We start from the raw sequence: 25,216 nt of genomic DNA on the forward strand, positions 1-25,216 counted from the left end.
CGTTCGCTCAAGGGGCCGGAGGGGGGGGGGGCGCACGAATATCTGGTATTTTTTCGTCTTCGCCTTCGCTTTTTCGAAAAACTCCATGTACAACGTTGTGGAAGTATAAACAACAAACTCGCTCGTATCGTGAATTTCGAAAGATCTGTCAAAAGTTAAACATTAACGAAAGGTAAAATCCATCGTTCGTAAACATTTCGTGTTAACAATCGGTATTGAAAATGGTGTTGTTTTTTTTCCGTTACTTTTTTTTTGTTTTTGTTGATGCCGGCAGCTCGTCTGTTCGTTTACGCTTTCGGATTCGCGATTCGCGAGTTTTAATTCTTTTTTTCCCTTTACTTTTCGAGTGAAAATCACTGCGTGTGTTGAAACATTGGCATTTGAATTTTTTACGTTTTTTTTTTTTTTTTTTTTTTTTTTCAAATTCTGTCCATTGAATGCATTGTTGTTCTTTTCATCTTTGCGAGAAACCCGACTGGAAAAAGATTTACTCGTTTATCGAAATGTAATGCTAAAAGAAAGATGTATACGTACATTGGATTTCAAGATGACGAAGTATGACAAGTTTTATTGCCTTTGAGTTTAAAACGCTCTGTCGTGATTTTACCAGGGTATACGTATAGCTCGACAACGTATCGTATTTTATACATATTTGCTTAGTTTGGCGTTTTTACGAGTGGATTAAATTTTTACGTTCGTTTTATAAGCGATGCTATCTTTATAATATAGAAGGCGTTCAATTCGCCATAAATATCGGTAATGAAATCCGCTTTACTGAGGCCAGAATTGAGATATTTGTTGAGGTTAAGTAGGTATACACTAATTAAAACGTACCTATTCATTCAGCTATATTATAAGGTATGATTTGTGCTAATGAAAATTTCCACCGGGCATGTTAAATATTTGAATTGAAAGGGGGAAAAAATATCATCTTAAGGAAATTTAAAGTTTTCAATTTTTTTTCCTTTCTGTGGAGCTTTCGTAGTATCGAACCAGAATTAACATAATTTATTACAAAATCTGTTCATCGCAAATCAAATAACTTTACTGGTCGGGAATAATAATGAGATTAAAATGGCAACCTCTCTCTTACTCTCTGCCTATGTACATATTCGTTTTCCTCATGCAGAAATCTGCTCGTGCTCGTGCTTACAAATACAAATGATAATCACCGTTGGTTAATTTCGATTATGGTATTGGAACTTTCTGCGAGTATAGAGAGACGCACCGTGAATATTTTTCTTATCGTCGAATAGTGTAGTATATACGTAAAATAGTTAGCATTGTTGGGCGATGTTCTGTCGCGGTTGCGATTTGCGCGAGGGTTTCGAAAATTTTCCAAGTGTGGGCTTCGTTCTGCTATTTTGCTAGATTTTGAAGAGAGATGGTGTTTTCGGTTCTGTGAAAGTGTGTGCAATGTGTACATGGTTCTCGTGTATTTGGACTTACTTAGCGTAGCGAAGAAAATTTGGTCTTCACTCAAAAAAAATAAAAATTGAAGACAATATTTTTAAATATCTTGATCAAAATATTTGTATTGAAAATTCTCGGTTTGTCCATGAGAATCTTTACAAATAATTTTACCTTCAAGAAAGAACCTCACCGAATCCCAAGCAATATTGATTTTTCTGCACTCGAGCCTCGAGCCCTTCAAATCTGAAAAAATCAAAAAAAAAATGAAACAGTCGAAACAGAAATCAAGGAAAATTTTTGAAAAATATTTTTGAGCAACCTTTTTTTCTGGAAAAAAAAATCGCCCAGTTTTCTTATCAATGTTGGCTCTCTTATAATGAAGGCAAACAATAATGTTGAAAAAAAAAGTTGAAAATGAAACCAAAAAAGAAGTATTTTTTATCTTTGAAGGGCTTTTGCCTCACTTATTTTAAATCCAGAATAAAAAAATATAGCGTATTTTTTTGTGAAATTCGACAGCTTTTCAAAATAAAATCCTCCTTAATGCAAATGGGAAGAAAGAAGACAGGTTTATGTTTTGAAATTTTGAGATAGGTTACCTACTTTTTTTTGAATGTGGATTTTCCCAATCATCTTTTACAGTGCCACTTCTCCTGTATGGTGGGGAAGGGGGAGGGGAGGGGTCCTTCTCAAGTCGAAAACATTTTTTTAATTAATATTTTAAAAACTGTTAATTTCTGTTGGGTAGGTTTTACTTTTAGTGTTACGATGTTCAACATTTTTGGCTGCTTTAAACAGTAAAAAGAAATAAGTTTTCTTGTTTAAAACATTTTTTTTTTGCTTTTTTGAGGATTAAAACACAATTAATTCTTAAAAATTGAACAGGCAACTTGTATTTTTTTGCATTTTCTAAAATTTTATGCAGATTTAAAAAGAGTGTTCAGCAGATGATTTTTATGATTTTTAATTGTGCTGAATTTAATTGCATAATCAGATTCCACCGAGTGGCCCATTAAAAGGCCACTAAAAAATCATTTTATAAGGTTGAAATTTCTGATCTTCGCTCAAAATTTCAAATAAAATAATTATGCTGGACATGTGACAAATTTATTTTGTCTCAGAGGCTCCGAATTCTGTTTCTATTTTAATTTCTTCGCAAAACTCTTGGTTTTTTTGGAAAAACCAACTTTTTATTATAAAGGGAAAATTGAAAAAAATTTCAACTCCTTCAAATCGAAGCTTTTGCGTAAAAATGAATAGACACTAAATTTTAGAGCATGAAATTCGCTGAATAATTTGTGTTTTGAGTAAAAGTTCAACTTGAATGGATCGGGTGTGATCAAAAAAATGGAATTTTTCAATTTTTTTGCAAAAATAATTGATCTTTAAAAGAGAAAAAAACGAGAGTTCTACAGAAAAAATGAAGAATAAAAATTTTCTATTTCTAGCGTTTGTTCTGTTTTTTTTTTTTTGAAAGGTTTGAATTTAAAAAATGAAATCGACCAAAAGTAACTTTCTTGTCACTTTGTAAGGAGGAGGGGGAGGAGGGTGGGTCCCAAAGCATGGTCATCGTGGAAATTTTGAGTGAAATTGGGAGAGACAAGTTGTGGATAGCTCTTGAATATGAGTATCCAACAATACTTTATGTGCCCAATTATTAGAGACTTTAGTTCATTTTTCGATTTTTGACAAATTTTTAAATATTCGAAGGCCGATTTTCAATGAAAAATGAAAGAGAAATTGTGATAAAAGTGGGGCAGAAACGTGAAATTTGGTTTATACGCTATTTTTTACCTTCTGAATCTATTTGCGAGGCTTTTGAATTATTTGGGAGTCTCCAACGGATTTTTGGATTTTCCAATAATATCAGAAAAATTATCATAAAATGAGCCAAGATGAAATTCATCAACGCATCAATCAACTTGGATTAACCGTCTTTATGAATCGATCGTTCGAATTGAGTTAGCCTCATAAATTCAAAATTCGCGATTTTTCTGGAGCTGGAAGATTCAAAAACTCACTGGAGACTCCTAAACAGCTCAAAATCGCTACCAAGAAATTCAAGAGGTCAAAAATGGGTAAACATTTTCTACCTCAGTTTTATCGATTTTTTTTTTCATTGAAAATGAGCGTTTGAATTTCAAAAATTAGTAGATAATATCCAAAAAATAAGTATTGGTATTTCTTAAATCAAGTTCTCTGAAATTTCTCCAAAATTTCGTCGAATGGAGATGGATAGCTGAAATTAACTATGCACTCCAATTTTAACACCCTCTGAAGGCGACTTGAGGTGGGTTCAAGTCATTTTGGAGCCTCCAGCGACTTTTTGAAAATTACTGGAGCCTCCAGTAGATTTTTGAAACTTGAAATTTTCCCAAAATTTCATCAAATGAGGTTAGCAAGCCAAAATTTACTTTGTAAACTAATTTCAATACTATATGAAGTCGATTGCATGGTGGTTTCAACTGGTTTTGAAGCTTCCAGCTACTTTTTGGAAATTTCAATTCTCCTAAAGACGCCACGAAACCTTTCAAAAATTCACTGGAGGCTCCAAAATGACTTGAATCCACCTGAAGTCGTCTCCAGTGGGTGATAACATTGGAGTACATAGTTAATTTCAGCTTTCCATCTCCATTTGATGGAATTTTGGGTAAATTTCAAGTTTCAAAAATTTACTGGAGGCTCCAGTAATTTTCAAAAAATTGCTGGAGGCTCCAAAACGACTTGAAATTTACCTGCAGTCGACTTCATAGCGTATTGAAATTAGTTTTCCGAATTAATTTCGACTTTCTAACTCCATTTGATGAAATTTTGTGGGAATTTCGAGTTTCAAAAATCTGCTGGAGGCTCCAGAACTGCTCAAAACGGTTTGAAACAGTTTCCAATCGATTTGGCAGGTCGAAAATAGGGTTTAATCCCAAATTTCAGCTTTCTTGGTCAATTTGGTAAAATTTTGATTTTTTTCTCTCATTTTGGCCAAAATGTGATTTTCGAAAATTCGCCAAAAATCGAAAAAGGCACTTTACTACTTGAAATTTTGACAGGTGATGAATTTTTGCCTGCTCTTTTGATCTACCTTTGTACGGTTTAAAAAATGTTATGCTAGTCCCATGTTGAAACGCAAAATTTGCGATTTCGGCTGACCTGTCAATCAAAATGGCCGCCATTTTGTAAGTAGGGACACTTTTTTTTTGAGGACAAGGGCTAGAAATGTTTCTTAGGACTCCTCCTATAAGAAAAACGTTGTTCTGGAGGATCGGCAGGGGGTGCAAGTGATCCTTATGCGAGCCCCCCGACTAATACATAGTATTCGTTTGGGGAAATACTTTTGTCATTTTCATTTTAAAAAAACTATAATTTGTGGGTTTTTTTCAAATTTTTGGCTTCAAATAAATGATTTAGGTATAACATATTTTCAAAAAAATCAGTCAAATCTTCAACAGTCGAAAATTTGGTTTCAATTTTTTTTTTTTTTTGACTTGCTTTTATATGTACCTAGGTCCTAGTTAAGCTATAAAGTTTTTCTGAACACCAAAAATGACGAGATCAAAAATCAGGTGATTATTTCATTCACGATTATCTTCAAGCTAAATAAATTTATACTTTTGCTTTTATTGAAATATTTGTGTAAAATCTTTCTCTTAAGTAATCTTTTCGCTACGCTACCAATTTATCGAACTACATAATCATCTATATATAGACACGACAAATTTTCAAAAAAAACCACTAGTCTACCTCAAAATCACACAATTACCAATTCGAAAAAAGCGCTCGTGTATTTTCCAAAAACCTCCAAAAAAAAAAAAAAAAAAAACTTACATAGCTCGCAGCACTAGACGCTTTACATGTGAATTTGAGAATTTCGTTCGATTACACGAACGAAATGTCTCGTATATATGTACTTCGACGTGTGCCTCCACGATGCACGTCGAAAGTGTGTGCCTTTGAAAGAACAAAAAAAAAGAAAGATGAAAGGTAGGGGGAATATTTGTATGGTATAGAATATGATGGAAGGTGTCGGGTGCCGCAGTCTGCAGAGGCAGGTGACCGTGATGAGCATGAACCTGAATGCGAAGCTGGACGAGTTACAGACCCGCGGTGATCGGCAACTCGAGACGGACATCGCGTTATGCGAAATACGCTCCCAGCTCGATCACCTGACCAAATCGATGGAGTCGTGTCAAAGCGACGTGAACGAGGTGAAAAGGGACATCGCTGTCATGAAAAGCGAAGTGGACCAGGTGCAGCAGATCCGTGTGGAGATCGAAGAACTACGCGAATACGTGGACCGTCTCGAGGAACAAACGCATCGCCGCAAATTAAGACTACTTCAACAGGTGAGCCTTCAGAAATTCAGTGTGATTTGTTGATGTTGAAGTAGCCTATATAGTAGTTTGACGCTTGTACATAGTTTGCGTTTTCGTAGTAGTAGATTTTTCTTCGCTATCGAAGATCTATTGCTTTTAGAGTTGAATATTCTCGTTCGATACCTCGCCCAAGATTATCTCTTTCTCGAGGATGAAATATATGATTTAATACCCAGCAAAGGTGTCGTGATAAAATGGTTAAACGATGTAGAAACGTTATTTACAATATCGGAAAGGTATCCTTTATTTTGATTATATATCACGATTACGGTCAAATGAATTATTCTCTTTGCGAAAGCATCTCTCATAGTATTTACCCGTGTAGGTACTCTTCGTATTGCCCATCTCATTCTCATCGTATGAACATTTCTGCCAAGCTAAATAAAATTAATATCCGCCAATTGATATAGTGTATTGTGTGCGAAAGTGTTTATCATAATTTTACTCTTATCATCCGTTCACGTATTGTTGACAGTACGTCGAGTTGTGTGCTATACCTTCATATATAATTCTACGAATAGGTACATATCGCGTACACATTTCACCATTACCTTTTGCATTCGGAGAAGTACGTAACGTACTCGTACATTGTTATAGAAGAGACATACACTCGTACTCCTACTACATATATACGAGTATCCCCAATATAAGACTGATTTAATGCTCTATGACGATTTTCATTTTCAACTCGAGGTACTACGTGTATTATTGTGTTTCTTATTGTTACATTTACGAGCGTGTTACGGTATTATTCTTTTGTATCGATTCTCATCGTACACTTACCACTTGCCATTCAATGCGGAGGTCTCTCCGTTGATGTTATACTTACAAGTCTGCCGCAGATAATGCGACAAAAAAAGCATTACGTGCGTAGTTTTCCTCTTTTTTCCACTTCGATTAAGTTTGTTTTTGGGAATTGCCGGTGCAATTTATTCTGCCGCTCGGCGATAACCTGTCCCTACGTCTTCTTTTGTTTCGAGTATACGAGGTTGATGGTGATGCTAAACCTTTTGTTCGAAGTGTTTCTCTCTCGAGCTGTTGTTAGTATTATAGATACAGATAGGTTATCGTGATGAAATTTACACCTAAGTTGAAGCGGTATTGTTTTTGATTTATTAATGTGGTTCAACAAGGGTTACTTTCTGATCGGTTTTGGTATCTTTTGATGTTTGAAACATCTGTTTGAGCATGCTAATTTCCACGACGTCGTCGTATTAAAAGAAACGTAGACTGCTCGCATGAGTCGCTCCTGGCGCAGAAGCCCCCGTACTAATTTAATGAAAAAAATTAAACAGGGATGAATTATTGTTGTTCCTACCTTGATTTAATTTCCAGTTCACATGATTCTGAGAAAATCCCCCGAATTCAGTATCCCGAACTGTCATCAGAATGACCATTTTCCTAAATAAATTTTCCTCGAACGTTTTTTTCTGGGTACTGAATTCTCGAATCAATGTTCCCCGAACGAATTTTTCCAAATGATGAAAAGGTACCTACCTAGGATTTTTGCTATTTTGGCAAATAAAACATGCGACTTTTAGGCAAATAATGACGAGAAGAAAATAGGTGTTTTTGGAACTTTGACAAAAAACTTGACTTTTTGGAAATTTTGACAAAGAAAATAAATATTATTATTTTTGCAATTTCAACCAAAAAATGTCTTTTTTACAGTTTTTACAAAACAGTAAGTTATGTATTTTGCGATTTCGACAAAAAAAAGTTAGATTTATTTTGATAATTTTAGCAAGAAAAAACTTATTTTTTTTGCAATTTTGACCAAAAGAAAACCAGATTTTTCACCACGAAAAAGAACACGACTTTCTGAAAATTTTGTCCAAAAAAAATTTTTTTCCGCAATTTAAGCAAGCACACGGTTTATTGTAAAATTTTATGATAAAAAATAAAAAGTCGTAGCAGTCTGCCGCCAAATTTTTGTGCCAGAAACATTGGGGGCTCTTGAATTACTCGCACCCTCGCTTCGCTCCTGTGCTTCGCCTAGGTGTAACGTCAAAATCTTCAAAAAACACGTAAAATGGATGAAAACATCCACTTTTTTGACCCTGGAGAGAAGTCAAATGGGGTTGGAAACTTGAAACCTGCAATAGGAACTTCGGGTACATCCTCCCAACGTGCTGTGAAAATTTGGACCCTCTAGGTGAATTTGGAGGAGCTGTAGGTTTGGCTAAAAGTCAAAAAACACGCAAAAATCCACTTTTTTGATCCTGGAGGGAGGTCAAATAGAGTTGGAAGGTTTAATCCTGCAAAAAGCACTCGAGGGGCACCCTCCCATTGTATTCTGAAAATTTGGACCTTCTAGATCAATTTTAGGGGTGAGGGGGTCAAAAACTGGGGTCAAATGTGGTTTTTCCCACCTTAATTAGGGCGGGGATGACCTAGGAAGCTGAAATTTGGATATGTTGATCTCAATGGGAGTACTGACCAATGGTATGATTTTGGACCCTTCTCATTCATTTAGGGTCATATTATTCCCCTCCAAAAAAATGACCTCCCTGTAATTTTCAACTTTGACCCTTCAAACTGCGGGGGTCAATTTTAGGTCCCAAAAGAACCCTATTCTCCAAGTTTGACCTTATTAGATCAATTAGAACAGGTTCAAGGTCATAAAATGTAAAAATCATCATCGTGCTGAAAAGTGCTGAAACTTATACAATACATAGATAAATAAATTATATATAAAAACTGACACACCGGGAATCGTCTAGTTTGAGGTCAAAACGTCGAGAACTATCAAAATTTTTCACTCCCGACCTTTTTATCCTAAGTTGGGCCTACCACAATAGCCATCATTTTTTACAAAAATTTGGCTAAAAAGTCACAACAACCCGATTTTTCTCAGAAATTTTTGCAAGCTCAGGAGTTTTCAAAATGATAGTTCTTTCTTTCAAAATATTTCAATTTTGTGATTAAGTCCTTAAGATAGTAGGTATAATTAGAATTAAACAACTAATTTGCACGTTTACCTAATAAACTGAACCGAGAAATCGATTTTTCAAAGTATATGCAGAATTGTCAAACTTTTTGAACTCTGAACCGTGAAATTTCTTCTGTACCTTGTTGAGAAGAATTGGCCATTTTTTTGGGGCCTATACCTAATCAAAAAATTTTGGAAAAAAATAAATTCGAGGTGTCTATGTGTCTACCTGAAAATCGGTCCCAATATGGATAAACATAAGCCATAGCTCGATATTTAGCTGCCCAAATTAATTTCCGCGTTTCGTATATGGAAAAATTAAAAATTGTGCTGGAGCTTCCAGAATGGTCCAAACCAAAATGGAAAATTCAAATAGCATATAAATGGCCTCACATTTCCAAAACGTTTTAGTTTTTTACCAAATTTTTTCTAAATTTCAAATTTCTAAAATTCAAAATTGAAAACCTCTCGTGGCATCTAACCTAGTTTCATTCCAGTTTTATCGCGATGTGAAAATTATTTTGTGAGCTGTCGAAGTTGTCAAAAAAAAAAAGGAATGAAAAGCTGTGTTCAATCTTTCCTTTTTCAAGTCCTAAACAAATAGAAAAAGGGGAAATTTGAAAAAATAAACTCTTTAAACATGTCGAGAATAAACCAAAACTCAATTTTTCAGCTGACCAAAATATCAATTTCTGTGTCTTTTGGAGGAATTTAAAAATTATAGAGAAGTTGAAAATTACGTCGAAGACTCCAGAATAGGCGGGAATCGTGAAATTTAGTACAAAAAACTCGACATTAGTTTCAGCACCAATCGTCATTATTTTTACTGAATTAATTCTCTTTAAAAAATCACCGAAAATGTTCCATTTTAAAATTCGAAAAATTCGAAAAAAAATTCGAAATTGTAATTTTGAGGTTTTAGACAATGCTCTTTCCAGAAATTGTAGTCGTGTCCAAATCGGAGGTAGACATCCTGAGTGGGTCCCACTGAGCCTAAATCCAAATTTGGCCGAATTTTGTTGAAATTCCTTCTGGTCACAAGGCAAAAATATTGAAATAAAAAATACATTAGACGCGAATACAATTTTTGAAAATGGTTTTACGAGGATTTTGTGAACGGTCCCAACTCCATCCCAGAATGGGAGTTTCCTTTTTTCTAAGGAAAATCAGGCAAAAAATACAACTGCAAAAAATGTGAATTTGAATCACCACTACTCGAGGCCAAAATTTCAATAAATTTGCTTCAGGTTGTCAGAAGTAATTTTGATTCCTCCAGTGAAGTTGAAAAACAGAGTTGCAGTTTGTAATTCAGGAAACAAATCTTGTAAGAAGATTTGCGTTGCTTCCTGGCGCAGAAACCGCCTCCCTGAAATCATTCAAAAGAAAGTGATTCAAGCTGTTCTGACTTGAATTAGCCTGATTCATCCCCATCAACGTCATTACCACAAGTGCGAGAACATCAAACAAGTGAAATATCCAACTTTAATTTTTTTTTAGAAACAACAAATTAGTTAATTCTACTCATTTCGATCACAGTTTTTTACCAATTCGCATTCTCGCGCTGTTTAATCTACTCACACGTCTGAGTAGGTATGTTATGTACATAAAAGATGCTCTAAAAAAAATAAAGAAGAGGAAAAAAACGAGAAAAAAAATCAAGAAACATTGGCAGGAAAAAAGTCAATTTACAAACAAAAAGAACTGATGAAGCACGTACTTTACAAACGGAAATCTGTTTCGCGATTGTTTTTTTTTCTCTGTCGATGCGATATAAAAGTATTACGAAATGTGTAGATATTTTTGCTGCTTCTTCTTTTTAGCGGTAAGAAATGTGCATAGTGCACGGGAAATGAACGCATAAACTGCCTTCTTGTAATAATAACGATTGCAATCAAACGAAAATCAAGCGTTGATGCGATTTTCTTTCCTTTTGCACTGGCACTGTGAGAAAAAATCGTACAGATTTCCACATTATTATTATTTTTTCTTCGGCGAAAGAAAAATGAAAAATAGCATCGTGTTATAATAAAATTCACCCAAGACTCGTCGTCGTTGTCTCCGTTTCAAAAGTAATACTTCAAAAAAAAGTAGGTGATAAGTTTTCCTTTTTCGTTCGCTCTTTTTCGCTTTTCTTTTTTTTTTTTCAATATTAATAAACAACGGACGCCATTCGAGTGGAAGAACGGCCCCAAAATTAAGATGCGAAAGTTTTTTAATAAAGTTACTCCGCAGGAATGGTGTCTCCCGTTAAATCACTAGGTATCGATAATTCTTCCAACACTTTGCAGTTCGTCTATGGTATTGAAATGAGAGAGCTGACAAAGATGCAATATTATATGTATCGCTAGAAGAAAAAATAAACGCGGGAACTCGGTGTATTTTGAATATGGAGAGAATTTACATACCTGTATAAGTAATACTTCAGTTCTAAAATTCATATATACGTTAAGTTATCTCAAAAAATTCTTCATCAAATGAAATTGAAACGAAAATGCAGTAGGTAATTAAGACGTAAAACCAAGTGACTGAATAATCAGCAGAATGTAGACTAATTTCCTTTATCCGGAGGTGGAGGGAGAGAAAGAAGGGTGGGAAGTGGCCTTATATAGATAAAAACCTAGAATTAACGAATAAGACGTCCAAAAACACATTGAATTTCTTTTTTTGAGTAATGGCGAATTTTTGAAAATTACAAATTCCGATTTCACCCTTGAAAAATATCAAAATTGGATTAACTCTAGGTAAAATGACGCCGAAATGTGTTTCGTAATTGTTGCTCCCTTCTCCCTCTTTACAAAAAGAAACCTAAATGGACTTCTGAGTTTTCCAGATTCTGAAAATTCTCATCTAAAAAGCCATAATTGAATTCAAAGCTTGTATTCATGACCTATCACAACGATTCGGGTAATTTTTTTTTATGCTTGGCTGCCTGTGAGACTTCATAGTTTTCTTTAAAGGCGAATTATTTAAAACAGGGAAATTCAAAAAACATCTTTTAGAAACGAATAAAGTTTCATCTTGCCATCTCAAACAAATCAAATTACAAGTACGTAAATTTTCAAAAATTTGCCAAAATTAAAAAAAATAAATTTAGCTTAAGAAATTGTGAGCAATGATGTATTTTTGAATCCACTATCAATTGTTTCCCCATTTAAAATTATCAATTCTCACTTCTTTAGATGAGCAAAGGTTTGATTTCTGCGCCAGGAGCAACCAAAATGCTGTTTTACAGTGTTGACTTGACTTTTGGCAATTTTAACGAAGAAAATAATAATTTTTATTTGCAATTCCAACCAAAAATGTGTCTTTTTTACAGTTTTTTACAAAATGGTAACATTTTTTTGCAATTTTGGCGAAGAGTAAGATTTTTTTGGTACATATTTTAGGAAGAAAAATTAGTTTTTTGCTAAAAAAAAAACAGATTTCTTACCATTGTACAAATGTAACGGATTTTTTTTGTTGAAAAAATCACTACTTGTTCACTACTTTTTTCACTACCTTTTTTCAAACAAATTTTTAGAAAGCTCTACACTCAATCACCCCTCCTCCACACACAAAAAGAATGCACAAATTAGAAATTTTCACTGGAAAATTTTCAAAAAAATTTAAATTGAGAGGAGGTTTGTAAACAAAGTATTTTTTAATTTCATCAAAAATAAACTCTTTTTTTAATGATTTGAAGGTAGGTACCTATGTAGTTATATGGGTTGCGAGTTTGTATTTTTTCACTACCTTTTTGACTAAATTCACTACTTTTTCACCACTTTCACTACATTCACTACTTTTACTACCTATTAAACACCCTGTGTACGACTCAAAACAAACAAGAACTTCTAAAAATTTTGTCCAAAATAAGTTTTTTTCCAAAATTTAAAAAACAGGATCTTTTGGCAAATTTTTTGATTAAAAAAAATGCATTTCAATAATTGTGACTTCAACCCGATTTTTCTCTGCAGTTTTGGCAGAAAACGAGACCCTCTGAGAAGTTTGTTCAAAAAAAGTAGTTTCTGCACTTTTAGAAAAAAACTTTTTGATCTTGGTGGAAATTGGTAGATCTTGAATAGATAGCCGGGGAGCCCGTTTAAGGATCAATTGCACCCCCCCCCCCGGTTGATCCTCCGGGACAACTTTTTTCTTAAAGGGGGAGTCCTGAAGAACATTTCTAGCCCTTGTACTCAAAAAAAAGTGGTCCTACTTACAAAATGGCGGCCATTATGATTGACAGGTCAGCTGAAATCGCAGATTTTGCGTTCCAACTTCCAACATAAGACTTGCACAAAATTTTTCAAACTGTACAAAGATAGATCGAAAGATCAAGCAAACATTTATCACCTGTCAAAATTTCAAAAGCTGAAGTGCGTTTTTCGATTTTTGGTGAATTTTTGAAAATCAAATTTAAGTCAAAAATGAGGGGAAAAAATCAAAATTTTACCAAATTTGTAATAGTGGTAATAGGAATAAATACGATAGGGTGATATTGTGATAATTACATCGTGGGAATCATTGCAAGAATTATTCCTTAGAGAAGGAATAATTACCTCTCCCAAACTAGCTCAAAATGTACGGAGAGTCTACACCCTTCCTACCCTTACTATTCACTTAATTCAAAAGACTGTTAATAATAACAACCGAGTGAACATTTCATGTCCCAAAAGTCGATGTATTACATGAAATATTACAGTAATGGAAATACTTTACAAGTTACGAAAATAAAACTAGTGCAGTTAGCATAGGCAAAACTCCTACATCTATGCTAGAGTAATAGTATAACATAAGTTACGAAATATGAGTTCGTCAACGATATAGGACATAATATTAAATTTAAATAGGAACACCTGATGTGATTGTGTCCTTCATCGTTCTATCTACATACATGGTTCACACTAAATCCCCATGCATGTAGATAGATAATTTTGATTAACATAGAAATAATGAAGTTAATCTAAAAGGCACATGATCGGGGTAAAATCCCATTATTCAAATGTACGCATTAATCTACTCACCTGTGGGTCCCCCAATACTAGGCCCGAGCGTAGATTCTAGTTTTAGAAACACTTTTGTAGGGTTGCCACTTCTCCCAGTCCGGATCTGGTGAAGGGTCCAAAAATAGGGATAACTAATGGATCCCCATCGGGGGTTACGTTAAAAGTTTGAAATAAAATATGTTTTAGCCACCAAAGGTGGTATAAAATAAAGAGAGAACTAGCACGACACATTCTAAGTTAAATGGGTATAGTCAAAGACAAGACCCTGCCACCGCGAATAGCAGGATTCAAGTAAGGAGGCGAGCTCGACGCTCTCAGAGAGATACCTCGAGTTCGCGAATCGTCTATGACGTCAGTAGTTCACACATTGTCATTTACTGTTGGGGTAGAGAGATGCCCAGGGGGATCGTATGATCGAAACATCTAGAAGAACCCAAATAAGATGACCTTCACGAGGTACATCTTTGAAATATTGCATAGGCAATATGTACGACATGGACTACCTATGGCGGTCAGGGCATATTTCCCCATTACAAATTCACCAAGAAAGCTGAAATTTGGGAAATACCCTATTTTCAACCTGTCAAATCGATTGGAAACGGTTTCAAACCGTTCTGAGCAGTTCTGGAGCCTCCAGCAGGTTTTTGAAACTCGAAATTGTCACAGAATTCTATCAAACTTAGATGGAAAGTCGAAATTCATTCTGCAAACTAATTTCAATACGCTACGAAGTCGACTGCTGGTGGATTTCAAGTTGTTTTGGAGCCTCCAGCGACTTTTTGAAAGGTCGTATGGCGTTTTTTTGGAAAATTGAAATTTCCAAAAAATAGCTGGAAGCTTCAAAACCATTTGAAACCACGACGTAGTCGACTTCATATCGTATTGAAATTAGTTTGCGAAGTAAATTTCAACTTGTCAACTCCAAGTTTCAAAAATCTACTGGAGGCTCCAGTAATTTTCAAAAAGTCGCTGGAGGCTCCAAAATGACTTGAACTTACCTGAGGTCGTCTTCAGAGGGTGTTAAAATTGGAGTGTAGAGTAAATTTTAGCTTTCCATCTCCACTTGATGAAATTTTGGGGAAATTTCAAGTTTCAAAAATTTACTGGAGGCTCCAGGAATTTTCAAAAAGTCGCTAGAGGCTCCAAAACGACTTGCAATTCGCTTGCAGTACTTCGTAGCGTATTGAAATTGGTTTGCAGAATAAATATCAGCTTTCCAACTCCATTTTGATAGAATTTTGTGAAAATTTCGAGTTTCAAAAATCTGCTGGAGGCTCCAGAACTGCTCAAAACGGTTTGAAACAGTTTCCGATCGATTTGACAGGTCGAAAATAGGGTATATTTCCCAAATTTCAGCTTTCTTGGTCAATTTAGTAAAATTTTGATTTTTTCCCTCATTTTTGACCTAAATTTGATTTTCAAAAATTTACCAAAAATCGAAAAACTCACTTTAGCTCTTGAAATTTTGACAGGTGATAAATGTTTGCCTGATCTTTCGATCTACTTTTGTTCGGTTTGAAAAATTTTGTGCAAGTCTTATGTTGGAACGCAAAATTTGTGATTTCAGCTGACCTGTCAATCATATTAGCCGCCATTTTGTGAGTAGGGCCACTTTTTCTTTGAGTACAAGGGCTAGAAATGTTCTTTAGGACTCCCCTTTTAAGAGAAAAGTTGTCCCGGAGGATCAACCGGGGGTGGGGGTGCAATAGATCCTTAAGGGGGTTCCCCGACTAAGATTTTCTCTACTTTATCAATAGTTTTTGATATTGTGTGATTGCTGGAAACTCCTTAAATCGATCTAGAAGGTTGAAATTTGGCATGTAAATTCAGGAAGTGTGTTTTCTTCAGTATTTTGAGGGTTTCGATTTTTCAATCACTTTTCCAGCCTCAAAGAAGTGGATTTTCGCACCTTTTATCAATGATTTTTGATTTTGTGTCATCGCTGAAGTTGCTCCAAATCGACTAGTTAGTTCAGTATTATCCTCCTTCGTCTGCTGTAATATGCAATTGTTGCGCAGATATGCAGAATCAGTTGCATTCTCATTCCCTTCAAGACCCTAAAATCACCCTGTATGATAGGTTAGCTTCATGTTATAATTGTCTGTCGAGTAAAGAGTTCTACTCGGCAGCTTTGACGTCATTCTTGGCATTATTTACTGACTAAAACCGGTATTCTACTTGAAAGGTAATTAAGAATACGGAAACGATTCTGCTGCTAAGCTGCGTATAGTCAAGACCTGAGGTCCGGATACGAGTGTACTATACGTTTAGAATATAGAATATATAAAGTGCCTCGCGACACACACACTCAAAAGCATAGATTGTACGTTTGTGCGCCGGCAGATATGGCATATAGCTTGTGATTTGTTTATACGTATAGTTGACAGCTAAGCCGCTTATCTAGTTTACCGTAAGAGTACGATTCGAAATCATTTCGCTAGAACATTTTTATCCTTTACAAAATTGAATCACGTATTCGGCTCGTAGTACTATAAAGACGAAGAAGAAGCTCGCTCTTCATCTCGTAGCTCCGTTCGCCCCTGTGGTCCGAAGCTCGCAGTAAGGAAAAATGCGGCATTATCAACAGACAGCAAGAAGCTTTAGACTTTGATAACAAAACGTTGGTAATATTTTAAAAATGAGATAAAAATTTTACGACTGATTTGTTAGGCAAAATAAAAGCTCGAGCTGGGAGCATGGGACTGTGATGTTGTAGGCGAATTGAGCATACAGCGAGTACATCTACAGAGTACATGGCGTGTGTAATTTTAGCCCGTCAAATTTACGCCATTGTTTAGTCGTACATGGCGTGTATAACTCTAGCTGTAAGAGCAAAGCGAACGAAGGAGTCGGTAAAGGGTGAAAAATACCGAGTACACGGTTCACGTTATTTGTTACTTAGGTATATAACCATTTCGGCGTACAAAAGAAGACGTAATGCCATTTGCTGCGACCATTGCACGAGTTTTACACGGCTGTGTGCGTCTATTTTCGCGATGCATTTGCTTTTCATTCTTTTATCGAGTTCGGTTTTTTCGTCGTCGTTAATTTGGTCGAGCTTTTTTCATTTGTACGTCTTTTTTTTTCATTTTCTCCGTGCTTTTTTTTTGCAGCAGTTCTTTTAACGGTGTAAATTTTTTTTCGCTTTTCTCTGTATTACTTTGTACATTAGCGATCTTGTTTTTTGGATATTTTTTTTGTCGTTCGCCGTTTCTATTTTTTTTTTCTCGCTCTCTTTTATCAGCTTTTAATCATTCCGAATGGAAACGAATGTCACCTTTTTACCAAATAAGAAAATATTTTAAATAAATTAATTTATTTGCCAGCCGTATAGTCGAAGCTTTAAGCGAAAGCGCGCACCGGTCACCGGGCTCTGACTCTTCTACCCCCCTCTGGTCCCGGTCAAACACCGATGACTTTTATTAATTGTTTTTTAACTGAACTTTAATCGATTTCTCCGCCGATCCCTGCGTTGAAAGTTTTTTTTCCACTAACGAGCTGATTGAGTTCACGATGAGGTGATCGGTAAAAGGCTACAGAAGAGGGCTGTCATATTATCGTGTAACTGATGCGTCGTCTTCCAAGTTAATGTCTTTACCTTTTTTTTTCCCTCTCCCAATTTCTTTTTCTATGTCTGTTACGGTGACGTTTGCACGACAATTGCTTCTGTGTGTATTGTATAGTACCTAAAAGATGTGAAATGAGTTTTGCTTTTGTGTGGCTTTTATTTCATTTTAGACTGTTTAAATATTTATGATTTGACGAATTCTCATTATTATGGCTTTTATCAAAAGTAATATATAATTGCGTTTGAATGCGGTGAAATAATATTTCATATTTTTTCTGTTTTGTGAAGTTGAAGTTTTATTTTGCAGTAGCATCGTATATATAGCTTATAGATAGATTTATAGTTTATAGAAGGTGACGTGACATAAATTTGTTAAATAATTGACGTGTATTATTTTTTTTTACAGGGTTTAACCTTTTTCCTGTCATACACGATCCTTGCTTCGATGTTAGGAATGCTTCAATTTGGTTACAACACAGGCGTTATAAATGCTCCGAAAGCGGTAAGAATTTTATGTTGTTTTTAAACCTAAGTATTTAGTTACTACACAAGAATTGAAAGATGTGTTCGATGGGTCTTTTTCTCACTCCGAAAATTTACAATTCCTTGATTATGCGATGATTTAAGAACGATTTTTAATTGAAAATTGCATTAAAATACTCGTAAATTAATAATTTTTTCGAAGCTGAAGATTGTCAGTTTCAGTCCAGCTGCGAGAATGAATTTTTTAAAGTATTTTTTAAATTCTTCCAAAAGCATCAAAAGTGATGAGGACTATTGAAAGTTTGAAAATTCGCTTTTGAAGTGCTCAATTCAAAAATCTTACGTATCGGTGAATTTCATGCTGATTAATACTCCCCAAGGGGCAAGGACGGTACACTCGATCATATTTTGGGGGTAGAGGAGAGGGAAGTGAGGGGTGCGTAAAATTATTAAAATGATGAAATGTGAATTTATCCAATCAGCTCTGGAAAGACAATTTTCCGGCAAGTTGATCGAGTGATGGAATCAAATATTTCGATAGATTTGAAAAATAATCCAAAATTGATCATTGAAAACTGGAGCACATTCGTGTTATCTGCCCTTATGAATTTTTGTCTATTTTTGAAAACAAATTTAAAGATGTCGAAGATCAATTTTTGAAGGCTCTTTAGATTGGTTGAAATGGGAGTAGGTACATAATTTGATTTGTAAGGATGATGAAGAGCTATATCTGATTGGAATTTTAGTATTTTGTTGTTGTTGTTGGTTTTTTTTTGAAATTTTAACAAAAACTATTTTCAATACTTAAATTTTGAATTTAATTTCAAATTTTATAGATTTTTTCCAATTCGCGATTAATGAATAATTTTTATTTCATTTTTCTACCAATTTAACATTTGGCGGATTTCGATTTTAATTTCGATCAAAATCGAATCTTAATTTCGTATTTGATTCGATCGATTTCTCAATGAATTTCGATGTCATTTTCGATTTTTTTTTTGTTACATATATTATGCTTGATGGATTCGTGTAAACATTGTATTTGATTGACTTTTACCGAATCATTTTTAATGTCGAATTGTTTCGACTTTGTACAAAATAATAGTGAGTCGATTTTTTTTAACTGAAATGAAATTTCAGCCAAGTTTGATTTTAATTTCTGATTTCAAACTGATAAATTTTTGGCGGGTTTTGATTTCACTGTCGAACAAACGATCGTGTAATTTTCGGATTTAATCGAGTTTTTCCAAATACGTTGTTTGGTGAATCAGAGTGAAAATTTTGAACTGAACTGATTTCTTACCGAATCATTCTTAACGTCAATTTTTTTCGATTTCTTGTGAAATAATTAGTCGATTTTTTTTTTGACAAATGAGTATATTTTCAGCCAAGTTCAATTTCAATTTCTAATTAAAATTGTGATAAATTTTTGGTGGATTTCGATTTCACTATTCGAACCAAATTGAATTTAAATTTCTAATCCGATCAATTTCTCAATGAATTTCGATGTCATTTTCGGATTAAATCGATTTTTTGACATAATTATGCATTTCATATGAATTTGAGTGCAGATTTTGAATCGAATTGCTTTTTTATCAAATAATTTGTATATCGAGTTGTTTCAATTGTTTGCGGAATAGGTAGGTACCTAATAAGTTGGTTTTTTACCAAGTAAATTTTTGGAGATTTTTGGTTTCAATTTCTAAATTAATTTTTGACCGGATTTCAATTTTGAATTAATTCCACTTTTCAAGAAAAATGATTAGATACCTAATCAATTTTTTTACGAATGAATTTTCAGACAAGTTTGGATTTCGATTTTAATTTCGAATTTTGAATAAAATCAATTTACTCAGGTTCTGAATTTGATCGATTTTTGATAAATTTCTGTCATTTTTGAATAAAATCGGTTTTTTTTGGCACATTCATATTTAATGAATTCGGGTAAACATTTTGAAATGAATCGAAGAATCGATAATTTTTACGTCGAATTGTTTGGATTTTTTTTTCAAATCAACGTTTAGGTGAAAAGTTTGATTTCAATTTCTAAATGAATTACCTAACTTTTCATCTGATCAGCTCCCACATTTCAATTTGTGGTGCCTCCTCCAGGGTCCATGGATGAAACTTCCATTTGAGCCGGAAGTGTATCATCTCCATACAATTCTTGTATGTAGCTGATCCAGATCTCTTCGGTTTCTTGATTGTTAACACAGTACTTTCCGTCTTTTCCTCGCATATAGGGGACCCTGCCCTACAATGGTGCAGTTCCTAAGACGGCGCAATTCTTTCTGGCATCTGGCAACGCTGATGTAAAAACCAACTGTACCCTGTCTTTGTGCTTCACATCTTCGACTTTTCAACATAGTCGTATGTCCTGCTTGAACAATTACGTTTCTTTCTTGAGAACGTATTTTTGTTTTTTTGCTTAAAAATTTGATCATTGCTATTTTTTGCCAGAAGCTCTTCCAAATTGGTTTCATCACTAAAAGTGACTGAAAGTATCTTATAATGTGCGAAATTTCATCTACTTTTTAATGCACTACTCAGTTTTTTCATTAGTGTTTATGTTCATTCAAAATTGACTAATATTTGAATTCGTATAACCAGTCCTATGATGGCGCAGCTGCAAAAGCAGAAGTTTTTCATCAACAAAAATGGGTAGAATTAGGTGAATTGTGTAGTAGTGTATATGTGCCCACGTCTAGTAAAAGGGTACTAAGGGTAAAAACGTAAATTTTACAGGAGAGCGGTTTAAAGTTTACGTTTGTATTTTCACGTAATTTGAGTGTAAAAACGTGAAACTTCGCGTGGTGATGTAGTTTTCGACGCTATTTAGCAATATGTATATTGTTGAAAAACGCATTTTGCCTTGCAGTAGCGCTAGCCGCTTGATTAAGGCACCCGCTCACGGAGCGAGAGGTACCGAGATCGAGTCCCGCCTCGGGCACAAAATTTTTTCAACATTTTTTTTTGCGATTTTTATTTTTACGAGTTGAATTTTTATAGAAAATCTAATTTAATCATTTTTTTTTTGCTTTTGAACAATGAATAATGAATTTTTGTGCAAACTAATAATTATTAAAAATGATTTCAATTGAAAATGAAAAATGAACTGGTCTCATTCGAATTTTCATGAAATTTTACATGAGAATCAAAAAAAAAAAAATTTCACCCAAGTTACCCTGAAAGAAAAATAAAATTTGATCATAACCCTAAAATTCCATTTTTTTTAAAATTTATTTTTCGACTTTACTCACTTAAAACGCGTGTAGCGCGCTTAAAAAGCACTCTACGGGTCTGGGACCGGTCTCATTCGAATTTTGACGAAATTTTACATAAAAATCAAAAATAAAAAAAATTTTGAAAAAATTACCCTTAGTACCCTTTTTCTAGACGCGGGCACATATAGTGTGCCTAATGTTACATGTTTCTGTTCAAAATATTTCATTAAAATGTATTATTGCAAAAAGATTGAAAAAAGCAGGATTGTCAGCCAAATTCACTAAAAAAAACTCTAACAGCCTTTAAACAAATAAAATGGGGTAAATTAGGGATCTTAATGCATTCAACATGATAATTTCAATCGAATTCAAACAATATAGTTACAGTTTTACTTTAAAATTGGATTTGCGCCATCTTAGGAATGAATTTGCGTGTTCTGTGCATTTGACCTTACTTGCAATTCATCCCTATTGACAAAATTATGCATAAAAACAGGTGTGTTGATGCGTAATGCGTGAATTTGGACTTTTTTCAAAAATAAACATGCGATTCAGCCTGCAAATAGCATGAGTAAAAGTAATGTTAAAGCATGAAAAATATAAAAATTGAAAAAAACATCTGCCCTGGGTAGGAATTAAACCTGGGACTGGCAGTTTCTGTTTTTCCGCGTTACATAACCCACTCGGCCACTTCACCGCTTGAGAAGAGTGGAGTTATTTCCGCATAAATGTTTGTGCATTATGAACTTATTAAATTTTTAAATTTTTCTCCCAAGTCCAAAAAGTGCAAACATTTAAGGGGAAATAACTCCAATATTTGCAAGCAGCGAAGTGGCCGAGTTGCTTAAGTAACGCAGAAAAATAGAAACTGCGGGTCCCGGGTTCAATCCCCACCCAGGGCAAGAAATTTTTCAATTTTTATTTCATTTTACATGCTTCAACATTACTTTTACCCATGATATTCGCAGGCTGAATCGCATGCTTTTTTTGAAAAAAGTCCAAATTCACGCATGCTTGTGATACCTATGCATAAAAGCATGCATTTTAGCATGCTATCACACAATTTTTGTCAATAGGGATTCATATGAGACAAGAGTTTGAAACCAAAAGTTTTACGTTTCTGGTGGTAAGTAGTAGATAGTCTGAGGGATCATCCATCAAATTTTTGTCCATTTTGGTTGGATACTTTAGGAGTACCAGGCTTTGGGGGAAAAAAAGTGCGCTGTCTTAAGGCAGGGTCCCCTATGCTATTCCACTTCTTCTTTTCTTGTGGGCAGCCATCATCTGCTTCACTTTGATATGCATTTCTCTAGAGTTGTGCCTTTTCTCCAGATCTTCTATTTCTTGGCACTTCTCCTCAAACCACTTGTTTTTGGCCATTCTACACATTCCCATGATCTCATTATTTAGCACCAATAGCACCATGTATTTGCTACTTGGCCTGTTTGCTTTTCTTTGTTCTTCCATCAGATCTAGTATCACTTGAGTCATCCATGGTTTGTGTTTTCTTTATCCTTTGAGTGGAATAGACTTTTCTGCTGCTGTTTTAACCTTTCACTTTGATGCTTGCCACTTTTCCTCAATACCTTGTTCTTCTTCCAACTTGTCTTCCTTTTGTTTTTCCAGTTCTTCTTGGAATTTCTTTTGCACGTATTTTGATTTGTTTTTTGCAATGTCAAGTTGTTCGTATCGTTCTTTGTTCTTCTTCTGGCTCTTCAAGACTATCTGACATTTTGCAGCCAATAGCTTATGGTCAGAGTTACAGTCAGCACCAGGATATGTATGACAGTTCTTCACTGTGTTCTTGAATCTTTTGTTTATGAGTATGTAGTCTATCTGGTTTCTGACTCGATCTCCTGGACTGACCCACGTGTATAATCTTCTTTCATGCTGTTTGAACCCGGTATTGCATATTACTAGATCGTGTCTTTCTGCGAACTCTACGAGCATTTCACCTCTTTCATTCTGCTCTCCGAGTGTGTATCTTCCTGCAACTTGGCTGCCAAGTAGATGACTACATTTTCTGTTGCTCTAACTTAGTTCTTTGTCTTCTAAAAACATTCAAAAAAAATTTTTAAATCTTACAATTATCAACTGTAAGTTTCGATTAATTATTTCAAATTTTCCAATTAATTTTATCAATTTTTAAGCTGAAAAAATAATTTAAAGAAAATTTTACACTGCAGAATGAAAATTTAATTTCAACAGCAGAGCGAAGAGAACTGCCCAAAATTCGGTTAATCTCCACAAATACTTCTTTGTTCTTCAGTGTTGAAAGTTTTACAATCTCATTGAATTTTCAACCTCATATATTTTTCATACAGAATTCAAATCCTAATAAAAATCTTTCAAAGGTATAAACTTTTAAATATTTCAAAAACTTATTAACTTCAATAAGTAATTCACCCTTATTATAAAAGTCTAAAACCGCGTAATCTTAAAATCATCAAAGCATCTTCATTATACCTGTACCTACCTGAACACACTCACGAATGAAAAAACCTACCTACCTATTATGTTTACGTATAGAGTAAGAAGGAGAAATCCCCGAATTACACATTCATTGTTGGCTATTTCACACATATCTCGGACCATTATTTTGTGAAGTACGGTTAAACTAATTCATTAATTAATCATGTTCGCAAGGGTGTAGCGCACGAGTCATTTACCTTGTTTGAAGAGAGAAAAGGAGATGGTGACAGAGCATCGTCGAGGGGTAGTGAAAAAAAGTCGAGTAGTTGAATTTTTCAAAACACTCGAAACTCGTCGATGCGCGAAATGCGAACTATACATCGTATAGGTTTCAGGTCGGTAGATATTTCGGGTCCCGGGAAATATTCGGCGGCGCTTGTTTCTCTTACTTACCCTTTATAATGGAATCTTGGGCTCATAAATTTCAGCGACGTTTTTTTGTCGCGTATTTAAATATAGAGCAGAACAGCAAAAAAAAAAAAAACGAACAGAGAGAAAGAATACTCCCAAGTCAATAACATTTATTCATTAATCCAAATAAAAATATATCCGAAGACCGTACAGCCTATTGGAAATATTTATTCGGCGATACGTAAATTAAATGAAATTAAATTTCACGCAAACGTTTCACACGATGATGACGATGCCGACGCCGACGACGCCGGAATTAATGAAATCTAGGCAATTTTAAGCTGACTATTCGTACTAGATACCGAATACTACAGCAGGCAACAGAACGACTGTGACGATGACGTAGTCAGTCGTGGTGAGAATGAAAAGGCTGCAGAGGTGAGGTGGTGAGGTGGAAAAACCCCCAGAGTAATTTCGACCTTAGAGATGTCGAACGATATTAATAATACGTCGGTATTGGAATCGAGGGATGGGAAGCGTAGGAATTTTCATATGGTATATGGGGTTCGATTATCGGTAGATATTCTCGACGATAGGGGTGCAGTGGGGGGATGAGAGATGCTGTTAAGGAGATATGACGATACGACGTACCTCTCTACCTATAGAGCTCTAGCTACACATACGATTATTATTCCAGTTGGGAAATTTTAAGACTGCATAATTATTATAGGATGCGGTTGCAATTACGTATACGAGAATCCTCGTTAATTCTGACCGTTTGGTAATTTGAAACTATACCGCGAAAATGTCATATAAAGGTCTTACCTATGGAGTGATAGAGAAAGAGAGGGGGGTACACTTTACGTATCACTCGTAATTGTATCATTTTGTAAACACGAACGCGTTTAATGTAATCTCGCGCGCCGTTGCAAGTGTGCAAAACGGTCATCTGCCTTCTTTGAGTAAACGTGTGTAACCTTTTCCTATACTTATACTCGTACGACATCTATAAGTTACCTATCTACACGTATATGCAGATGGGTATCTCTTCTCTGAGATGTATAATTTTTTTCTTTCGGACTCGGTTGACTATTTGCTCGCAATTTAGGGGTCTAACATTAATGAAACGAGCCTTTTCGCTATTCAACGTTGCGCAAATATAAGTTACCTAGCAGCTGGTATGGCATGCCATGGCATGGCACATAGAAAAGGATCAAATGGGTAGTCTGGTAATATTCTGGAGCGAGCATATTAATGTTAAGTACGTTTACCTTTAATTCGGCGTAAAGCTTCGAGTATTCAATGTGTAAGTTTACGTTTAAATTACGATTTATCCGACCACCGGTAATAAACAGTTTTGTTAGAAGTACTTTCAAAAGCCCCTGTTAGGTAGTAGGTACCTTTATATGTAGGTATATATA

At 34.8% G+C, this 25,216-nt stretch overlaps 1 protein-coding gene across 12 annotated transcripts in view; it reads left to right on the forward strand.

Moving 5' to 3' along the window:
• Glut1 (Glucose transporter 1) overlaps positions 1–25,216 on the forward strand; it is a 228,417-nt gene that overhangs the window by 167,203 nt on the left and 35,998 nt on the right. For 9 of the 12 annotated variants that reach the window (XM_065349101.1, XM_065349103.1, XM_065349100.1 and 6 more), the window contains 2 exons: positions 5,444–5,750; positions 17,672–17,767. In XM_065349101.1, coding sequence (XP_065205173.1) covers positions 5,444–5,750; positions 17,672–17,767 — 403 coding nt within the window. Of the gene's footprint in view, positions 1–5,392; positions 5,751–17,671; positions 17,768–25,216 lie in introns of all 12 variants that reach the window. The other 3 variants (XM_065349109.1, XM_065349110.1, XM_065349111.1) reach the window with 3 other exon arrangements.

The sequence above is a fragment of the Planococcus citri genome, chromosome 2, assembly GCF_950023065.1.
Source record: "Planococcus citri chromosome 2, ihPlaCitr1.1, whole genome shotgun sequence".
Classification (NCBI taxonomy): Eukaryota; Metazoa; Arthropoda; class Insecta; order Hemiptera; family Pseudococcidae; genus Planococcus; species Planococcus citri.